The sequence below is a fragment of the Barbus barbus genome, assembly GCF_936440315.1.
Source record: "Barbus barbus genome assembly, chromosome: 33".
Lineage (NCBI taxonomy): Eukaryota > Metazoa > Chordata > Actinopteri > Cypriniformes > Cyprinidae > Barbus > Barbus barbus.
The window spans coordinates 9,518,645-9,529,509 of NC_136761.1; the positions used below are offsets into that span (position 1 = coordinate 9,518,645).

Genomic DNA, 10,865 nt, shown 5'->3' on the forward strand with positions numbered 1-10,865 from the left:
AAGGCCATATCACTGATACCAATAATTTTTTATAATTTTATTTTCATACCTCTAAATTAATTTTCCCTCAATTTGTCCCTGATTCAACATTACAGTATAATTGAAAAACAGTATTTTAACACTTAATAGGCTGTGAAAAATATGACTTTTAATTTAAGTGAACTTAAAACAGTCTTCACACAAACTATAAATTGTATAAACTATGAAATTAATCTTTATTCAAATTACAAAAGTTTATCAGCGACTAGAGGAGAGTGATTTCTCCTTTTTCTTTTGTTCTTTGATTTCCATCAGTGACAGACTTCATCAGGTTCCACTTTAAAAGCGGCGCTGTCTCTTTAAAACCTGATGCACGTGATGCGGGTCTGACACACACTTTCGCTTTTCTCTCAACATTTTACGGTCATTTAGGACTTATTTAATAGGACTTATTTAATACCGTGCTTACGAGGTAACTCGCCATAACTGCACATTTTAACATAATTGTGTGCGTTTTTGTCTGCTGAAGCGGCTCCGCGGGGTACTAGGTACTGTACTAGATTTTGACAGGCTTTTATTTTGAAATCTGTCTAAATCAGGCGTGTCTCTGCCTTCACGCATCGGTCAGCTCCCACAGTTATTAGCCAGGTGCAGTTTCTACAATGTCTTCTGTTGATGAAATTTCCAACTCCGTGGCGGAGAATTTGGAGGAGGACGGAGTAGAAGAGGAGGACACTGTAGAGGAGGCGGAGATGGAGTATGAGGAGCCTGTAAAAGGAGGTTATATCTTCTACAAGTGAGTTTAGCAGCTAGCTTAGCATGATAACTGAATGAGTGTGTGTGCGGCTAATCCCTTCAGTAAGAGATGTTTAGTTATTCTCCTCTGCATTATGTGGGACAATAGCTTTTAATAACGTTTTAGATAACATCTGGCTCGTACATACAAACAGTGCACTTAGTGTGCAAGCAGCTGTATTGGTTTTGTTTATGAACTGAATCGGGAGCGTATAAAAGACATGAATTAGAATGCTTTAAATTGTGAATGCGTTTTAAGTAATAGTGTAATTCTTTAATACTTTAGTCTATACTCGCTACAGACATGCTTTGATGTTAGCTCTCACGTGAGCTGAATCAATACGTCAAAATGTATCATTTTGATCTGATTCAAGAGAATTGAACAGGATGTAAACAATTTCATCCCATTTTAACACTAAATTTGATGTTTTCATTTTGAGGTATTCCTTGACTAAAGGAGTGTTTTAAATCCTAATCAGGACTGTAAAAGTCTGTTTAATCCAGGTGCCATCCATCATACAGTAGGTGTTTTCTGAGGGTTATTTTTCGACATTGATTCATTGATTTAATTAATTCTAAGTGGCTGAGTCACATGACGTGAATCCAGGGAATTGAGCCTAAAGAAATATGTTCTGTAGATGCTGTCACCTATTTTCTGGTTGATTCAAATAAACTGACAGAAGTCTTTAATTAGAGATTAATTTAATTAGACTGGATGGTTTAATGCGGACACTCACATTGATGAGATGCATATGAACTAAATATCTTGTTTGAGCACTAGAAATTTGGCTTTATTCATTTTCAAAAGAGGTTCATTTTATGATGTCTTTGTCACCTGTCATTGTCATTTAATGTGCTTGTTTTTCTATTTTAGGGACAGAAAAGAGTGGGCCGATCTAGAACCCGTTCCTCAAGATGATGGACCTAACCCTGTCGTTAAAATAGCTTATTCAGAGAAATGTAAGTGTCTTTTGTTCAATCAATCAGACCATTGATTTTTGATATCACTCCACACTTTTCTCCTGACATGATAGAATAATTTCAACTCCTATCCGTTGCTCTGTTTTATGCTAATTTATTTTAAGTAATCACTCAATTAATGGGATAATGTCTGCCGCAATTATCACAAAATAAACCAATTCAGTGCAATACAAGACCCAATCATGCCGTCAGGGTTGTTTTCCTTACTGTATATTCAGGTGTTCATTTGCTGAACATGTTTGTCTTTTTAACTGCAGTCACAGACGTGTTTGACATGTTCAGAGCGCTCCTGAAGAACGATGAGAAGAGTGAGAGAGCGTTTGCATTGACTGTTGAAGCCATCGACCTCAATGCTGCAAATTACACAGTATGGTGAGATAGCGGGTATTTAAATAAACATCTAAATGGGAATGTTATGTATTTTGGGTGTGGTAAGATTCATTTTTATATGTTTTATGCTTACCAAGGTTACATTTATTTAATCAAATATACTATAAAAACAGTGTTGTTCTGAAATATTATTACTATTATTTAAAATGTTTTCTATTTTAATACGATGTAAAACGTAATTTATTCCTGTGATGCAAAGCTTAATTTTCAGCATCATTACTCCAGTCTTCAGTGTCACATGATTCTTCAGAAACCATTATAATATGCTGATTTTCTGCATTAGTATATTTTATCAACGTGATACGTTTTTTTTAGAATTCTTTGAAGAATAGAAAATTCTAAAGAACAGCATTTATTTGAAATGGAAAACTTTTGTAACATCATAAATGTCTTTACTGTCACCTTTGATCAGCTTTAATGCATAAACATTAATTTCTTTTCAAAACAAACATTTGAATGGTCCTGTACATAACTAAATCTGCAGTGGCTACATATTTAAACATCAGCAAGCCTTCCTGTTGCTGAGGTCTGCAAAAAGCTACAAAGTCAGTGCAAGTCACTTGCATCCTACATTTAAAGGGTGGTGTTTGATGTCTGTAGGCACTACAGGAGAGTTTTACTGCAGGCTCTAGATAAAGACCTGAGAGAAGAGATGAAGTATATCACAGCCATCATAGAGGATCAGCCTAAGAACTACCAAGTCTGGTAAGTAAACCTCAAACTTTTGGTACAAATTTGAAAGTGAATGAATCAATCAATCAATCAATAATTAAAAGCATTACCAATGTTGATGTTTAGATTTTTTTTCATTAGTTTTGCTCTGTCCAAAATCTCTCTAGCACACTTTAAAATAAGCATATTTCAAAGTTGTAAATAAAACAAAAGATTATTGGATTGTTTTATTTCAGTCTTACTGCTTTAAAATGTCACATTTAATTCAGTGTGTTACTTGTAGTTTCTTTGTAATTATTTGGGAAATTTACTAGCAATTTCTGAGTGAAACTTGTTTCAAAGCAGGCAAACGAAAATTGAATTCTCATTGATACTAAAACAATCGTTGCAAAGCCATTTTTAGAGTATATTAGTAAATCAAGCCCTGTTGGTTATTATTATTTATTAAACAATTTATGCAAATATACAGGCATCACAGGCGGATGTTGGTGGAGTGGCTGAACGACCCTTCTGAAGAGCTGCAGTTTTTAGCAGAAATTCTTAGTCAAGATGCCAAGAACTACCACGCGTGGCAGCACAGGCAGTGGGTCATCCAGGTACAGATCCAGATCCAGTGTGGTGTGTAACGGCTTGCTGATCTGCATGTGTGTTCATGGTCCGTCTCTGTGTGTCACAGGAGTATAAGCTGTGGGACGGAGAGCTGGAGTATGTGGAGGAACTGTTAGAGGAGGATGTGAGGAATAACTCCGCCTGGAATCAAAGACACTTTGTCATTAGTCACACCAGCGGGTACTCCGACCCTGCCATCCTCGACAGAGAAGTGCAGTGAGTCTCATTCGTGTCCAAATCATAGCTTTTTTTGTTCAAAGATAAATTGTATAACTCCATGTGATCCTTTGTTTTTTTTTGCAAAGCTGAAATTAGGGATGCACGATATTATCGGACCAATATCAGGAATCGACCGATAATGGCTTTAAATGTAAATATTGTCATCGGCCCGATATGAAAAATTATGCCGATATGTCTTGCCGATAAGAGGAATACATTAACTCACATGTGCTCAGGGTGTACTAGCGATTAGATCACGTTATAAAGATTAGATCACTGCTAAAAAGATGAAAGCAAAATACACAAATAATATTTAAACTGTTCCTAATTAAATAAAGCAGTAATCGATGCCATAAAATCATGAGTATGTTTTGATTTAAAGTTCAGGAGCTATTATAGCTTACACGAAAATAACACACAAACATGTAACTTTAATGCATTTTATATATACTGATTTATTCATTAATGTGTAATATGTTATATTTTTAAACAAATTATGAGCTCTAAAAGATTTTCAGAATTTTTACAACTCTTACTTTAGACCATTTACAAATATTCAATCTTAAAAAATAAAACCTTAAGGTTACCACTGCATCTTTCTTGGAAAAAAATGCAATTGAATATAGTTTATTTATAGTTATTTTCAAATCTTCAATGTTCATTGTTGTTTATTTAATTCTAACAAATAAGTTCTTGTTAAAAACTAACCAAAATTAAAAATAATTTGCTTATTTCTGCACAGAATTTGTTTCCACGCAAAAGGAAATGTATCGGTATCTGCATCGCCTATCGGCCAAAATGAGTTAAAAAATATCGTCAAAAATCCAATATCGTGCATCCCTAGATGAAATGCATTGCAAAAATACAAATTATCAAATGAAGTTGTAAAAATGGCTTTGAATGAATTCTTTGTTTTTACTTTTGTCATATTTCTTAGGCTTTAGAAGTTATGCTTTATGCATTTGAGAGTGATTATTCAATAACTACATCTGAAAAGTTTGTCACTTTTTAATCACCCAGTTCAGATTTTTCTCACAATTCTGAGAAAAAAAGTAATGATTGCAAGATATAAAATAAAAAAATTCTGCCCCCCCCTCAATTCCAAGTTTACATCTCATAATTCTGACTTTTTTCTCTGAATTTACATTTACGTTCTTTTTTTCTGCCATGGAATAAAAATAAAATGGTAATTGCAAATTTTAATCTCACAACTCTGATTTTTTTTCCCCTTGCAATTGCAAGTTTCTATTTCACAATTCTGACTTTTCTTCTCACAATTGCAAAGAAAAAAAAGATTCTGAATTGCAAGTAAAAAACTAAAGAATTGTGAGAGAAAATAGTTTTTAGATAAGAATAATTTATGGAAATATGAGAACAGGCTATATAATAGTGCATGGTTCTATAATAGTTTTATAACATTAATAAAAATGTATTACATATAAAGTGATTAATAGAGTCACAGCACTGTGAATATGTATCATCATTCAGTGCCTCTCTTTCCCTTTCTCTCTGTCCTTCTCTCTTTAGGTACACCCTGAAACAAATAAAGAAAGCTCCTCACAACGAGAGCGCTTGGAACTATTTAAAAGGGTGAGTGTTGAAATTTGCAAACAGATATAACCAACCTGTGAAGTCATCCAAGTCAACCAGCAGATGGCAGATTCTCACCATTAACAGACGTAGATGTATTGCCTAAATACACAGTTCTAACTGAAGAGCCAGAATGAATGTCTATGACTATATATATTGGCAAAAACATAACATGGATCATTAACAGGGTTTGTCAAGGCAAGCATCACTATTGTTGTTGCTCATACTTGGAAATAAATATAAATATGTATAGTATTTGCATGAATTTAAACATTGCGCATATATTGTGATTAGTCTCAAAGTATATGTTCTGTGGCTCAGGATCCTACAGGATGGGGGGCTCTCCTCATATCCTGGACTGCTGGAACAGGTGACAGAGCTTCAGGACACATGTAGTTCTCCATATCTCATCGCCTTCCTGGTCGACCTCTACGAAGATGCTCTGGAGACCAACAACTCCAGCTACGACCAGCAAGAAACACTAAACAAGGCTTTGGAGGTGAGCTATGAGTTTGCATATAGAGAAAACAGTAGCCATGTTTACATGAAGATCATTTTCAGATTAAGATATATATTGAAGAAATAGTTCAGCTAAAAATGAAAATTTGCTGAAAGTTTACTCTCTCTCAGACCATCCAAGATTTAGATGAGTTTGTTTCTAAATCAGAACAGATTTGGAGAGATGTAACGTAACATCACTTGCTCACCAATAGATCCTCTGCAGTGAATGGGTGCCGTCAGAATGAGTTCAAACAGCTAATAAGTAATCCAGTCCATCAGTTAACATCTTGTGAAGCAAAAAGCTGAGTGTTTGTAAGAAACAAATCCATCAAGACATTTTTAACATAAACCTTTGCATTGGGCTAAAATACAAGTCCTCTATCCAAAATATTGCTTGCTTCCAGTGTAAAAATCGGAATCAGAAAGAGAAATATGCACAGAACAAGCACCGTTTACAAATGATTTTGATGTGAGAGGACAACAGGGTGTAGACGTTTTCACTGCATTACTTATATTTATGTTTTTTAATATTGTTATACTTGTATTTTTATGGCTGGAGGTGTCAGTTTTAAGTTAAAACGTAACAATGGTGGATTTGGATTTTTACAAGCATGCTGGTTTTTATCAGCTGTTTGGACTCTCATTCTGACGGCACCCATTCACTGCAGAGGATCCATTTGTGAGCAAGTCATGTAATGCTACATTTCTCCAAATCTGTTCTGATGAAGAAACAAACTCAGCTACTTCTGGCCTAAAAATGTTCAGCATAATATCATTTTTAGATGGATCTTTTGCTAGAAAAAAGCTTACAGGAATAGTTCAAGTAAACTATGCATCAAATACTGATATTAATGTGCATGTAAACAAAGTCACTGTGAAGTTTCAGTTTTGTGTGAATAACCGCTATAAATAGCTGCCTTTAAGGTAAATAACAGTATTGTGATTTAAATCATTAATTAATCAACAAAGCGTATTAATGAAGCAGAACTGCTGTTGTAAAACTTCACAAAACTTACATAATGTGCCCATCTGCAACACTACCGTAAGAACGGAACTCTGTTATGAGCCGTTTATTATGGATAACACTGTCAAACGCTGGGAGTTTTTATTTTTTTATCATAAATATTCCATTAGCCCGTTTCACATGTAAAGTGTTCTCATAAAGAATATGATTGAATTCTTTGGTGTAGTGATTGTTTCATCTCTTTTAGCTTGTAAGTTCATTCACAGATATCTATATTTCATAGAATGTTGAATATTTCACAGTTGGGTGGTTTGAACAAAAATAGACATCATCCACATCTAGTGATTAAGGTAATTAGAGATTTTGGAATTCTGTCTTTAGCTGAAAGCGCTTGCCTTTAAATATTAACTCGACACAACTTTAATAGATGTTAATTAATAATTGATCTGTGGTTCCATACCAATAAACAAAATGAATATAAAACATAACATGGCTGCCTCTGCACGTCAAAGAGCTTGTCTCCAACATAAAGGAAGGAAAATTGGGACCGAGAAAGTATTATTCGCCTCTTGAGCATTTCTCTATGACAGGCCTTGTGTTTTCCTCCGCAAACGTGTGGATGTTGTGTCTGTGTTGAGGTTAATGAGATTTCGCTGCTGTGGGTTTCTCATCCTGTGCCGTAATGATGCTGGAGTTGAAAATTATTTTGTTTTGAAATTGAGGCTACATGCATGTGTATGTGTTAAAAAACCACGTCAACCTTTCAGCTGCAGTCACACACGAGATGAGGAATATGAAAGCTGTCAGAGGAAAAGTGTCCATGAAATGTGTATGAAATTAATAGTTTTGTGCCCAGACAAAAAAAGTAACTTTATAGTAATGTGGGGTGGATGGTATTCAAAAAACTCTTTATCATAAAATGTTGTGTAATTGCTGTTCAAAACAGGGAGATGGTCCTCACTGCAGAATATGATCCAGGGGGCGAGGTGGGATCTAGATCCAACTCCTCCCACCTTACATATACTTAAACCTACCCATCTCCACCCCCTGATCCCTAAACTCACCCATCTCCACCCCCTATATGTGGATCCAACCCGCCCCCTGGATCTTTGTTTTGCAGTGAGGGGCTACTGAAAACAGGTGCAAGTATGAAGCCTTGATTCCCAGTCTAATAAATATATGTATTTATAGATATATGTATATGCACAAATAATTGGTTCCCTGCCGTATGTTTGTCTAACCAAAAAGAAAATTCAGTTTAAGGCTGTTTCAGAAGACGCTATCTACACATCTGAAAATGATCTGAATTAGATTCTTGAACCAACTTCATTTTGTAAGTTCTAACCCTCAGTTTCAGTACAGAATCTGTAGAGAAATGGATTTTACATAACATAAAAGATATTTGTTGTTTTAATTATAAACGCACTTCTTTTTTATTAGTTTCTACTTCAGTCATTCTGCTTCTCAAGTAAATGTGTCTTGATTTAAGAATCTTTAGACATTTGCACTGGAAAATGACAAAAATACTGATGAAGAACATCACTTTTTTGCAGTGTGGTCAGAAGGTACTGTACATGAAGTGAAAATTATTTCTATATTGTAGTGGTTGTGAACAGAGCTATTCAAGCCTTGAGCTGCTGTATTCTTTTGTAAAAATTAAAGTAATGGATTTGTTGTATTTTCAAACTTTGAAGTGTTGCTAATGTAACTCATTGTCTGTTCCCTAGACATTTACATTAAGAAACCTTATTAGTGTTTTGTTCTCTTATTTATCCCCTAAATTTTCTTTCTTGGTTTTTAAAAGGGTCTTTAAAAAGTCATTAATTTTGCTTCATTAAATCTGAAGAAATCCTGAAAATGCTTTTAAGGGGTTCTACTGTGGAAAACTTATACAGTTCTAAAATATTTCAAAAGTTTTCTACAGTGGAACCCTTAAAATTCTAAAATGGTTCAGAAGGGTTCTACTGTGGAAACCTTACAATTCTAGAAAGGATTCCGCTCGTGTTTCTCCCATGCTTCTAGAGAATTCCTCAGCAGGTCAATCTGGAGAACTCAGACCGCTGACCTTTTAGTACGGCTGTGAAGTGCAGAATATTGATGAGCGTAACCGGCAGATTTCCTTTCATAAGGTCTGAACTGGCTTTTACTTCTGCTCAGAGGGAGCCGGCCGTCTCACTGCTGTACGCAGATGCTCTTTACATGGGAAAATGTCAGAGCTGCATTTAGACTTCCACTCCCCTGTTGTTTTACACTGCCTGTAATATGTACGGTGTTCACTCAATGTCTTGGAGTTTACCATACTTTTTTTTTTTTTTTTTTTTTGGTTCTCGTCAGAATGTATTTCCATGCCTCCTCTCCGCTATCTCCATCAATAAAAAGAGCCTTGATTTTTTTACACCTGTTTTTTTTTTTTTTCTTTAGCTTTGTAAGCTCCTGGCCGAGGAAAAGGACACCATTAGAAGGGAATACTGGAAATACGTGTCCCGTTCTCTGCAGAACATGTTTGGCTCAGGTGACCCCGTTTCCTCCTCCTCTGACCCGCCACCTCCACCCTCGTCCCAGCATCCCGACATGGAGGCCAGTGACCCTTGAGGAGAAACGCAGGCCTGGACACATGCTTAGACAGAGAAATTCTGAGACACGATAGACTATTTATCTTTGTATGTGTGCAAGTTTTAACAGCAGCGCTTGTAAGTAAAAGAACGGTGTAAAACTCCAAGTAGCCATATGCTTAAACGCGCTCAGTGAACTGTACAGTGAATGAAATGGACTGTGGGAGTTTGGCAGTCCATACCAGTCATACTTATATTTTAGACTACCATCTAACTTTTCAGAGGTTAAAAGTGTCATTTATCAAAATGAATGCATTGCTGACATGCTTCAGGTGTAGTCAGAAACTTTTCTTGCCAAAGCATCTTCTGGTCTGTGTTACCAAACTCTGCTCAGACTATGACTGTGCACGCTTTTTTTATGTTCAGAAATAATAATGGATAATGCTAAAGCTGATTGACTTTTATTTTCTTTGTCTTACATTTCCTGGTTGAAATAGGACCTGAAAGTGACTTGTTACTAGAAGACTGGTGTCGAGTGTTTGATTTATGGGCAGGTTTCAGATTTCAATGCCATTTTTAGCAGATACTTAAATATTATACTTAATCTTTTGAAAAATTATTTACTTTTTACATTTATGAACATGCTTGGTTAAACAACAATTTACTTTTGTATGTACACTACCTTTAAAAAGTTTGCAGTATGAACTTTTTTTTTATGCTTTTATTCAGCAAGGGTGCATTAAATTGATCAAAAGTAAAAACGATAATGTTACAAAAGATTTTTATTTCAAATAAATGCTGTTCTTTTAAACTTATAGAGAATCCTGGAAAAAAATATCACGATTTCAACAAAAATATTAAGCGATACAAATGTTTCTAGAGCAGCAAATCAGCATGATTTTAATGGATGTGACACTAAAGACTGGAGTAATGATGCTGAAAATTCAGCTTTGCATCACAGGAGTAAAAAAATATATTCACAGAATAAATTAATTGTAACTATTTCACACTATTTTTACTGTATTTTTTAATCAAATAAATGCAGCATTGGCAAGCATAAAGAGACTTCTTTTAAAATAATTTTAAAAAAGCTTATGTCAAGTAAATGCTTTCAACAGTGACTTTATCAAGGAAACGCTGAACGGTTTAAGCAAAATCAGCTTACACAGTTAAATTTGCTCAGAACATTAAGGAGCCTACATGCAAAGTGAAAGCGGGGTTAACGGACAAATTTGTTATTTTTGCTCAATATATTAACAGCTTATAATGGTGTTCATACTGATAGTCATTTGTAGATATCTAAAGTCATTTATTTTTACCATTAATAATTCATTTCTGGTGACAAGGGTCATGAACAGCAATTTTAATTGTTGCCTGTATGATTTAGCCTATATTATAGAGCCTAGTGATTTTGCACATAAACACTCATTATCTGTTTGTTTTCACATCAAGGCTGGAGAAAAACCTGATCATTCTAATATCCATTTTATCATTTTTTAAAAAGGTTTTTAGTTTGTTCTACATATAAACACACGTTAAGAGCAGTTTATGTAAGCCCGTTTCCACCTTGGAATATTTTCCAAATCTCACTTTTTGGGGGGGAAATGTTTTAT

At 34.9% G+C, this 10,865-nt stretch overlaps 1 protein-coding gene across 1 annotated transcript; it reads left to right on the forward strand.

Annotated features, from left to right (window-relative positions):
- The first annotated feature begins 347 nt into the window (after positions 1-347).
- On the forward strand, positions 348-10,310 carry fnta (farnesyltransferase, CAAX box, subunit alpha). Its single transcript, XM_079390505.1, has 9 exons — positions 348-775; positions 1,649-1,734; positions 2,013-2,127; positions 2,746-2,850; positions 3,287-3,413; positions 3,494-3,642; positions 5,173-5,235; positions 5,557-5,734; positions 9,122-10,310. Exons 1-9 carry the CDS (start codon positions 642-644, stop codon positions 9,290-9,292), a joined length of 1,128 nt encoding a protein of 375 aa, XP_079246631.1. The 5' UTR covers positions 348-641; the 3' UTR covers positions 9,293-10,310.
- The last annotated feature ends 555 nt before the right edge of the window (positions 10,311-10,865 follow it).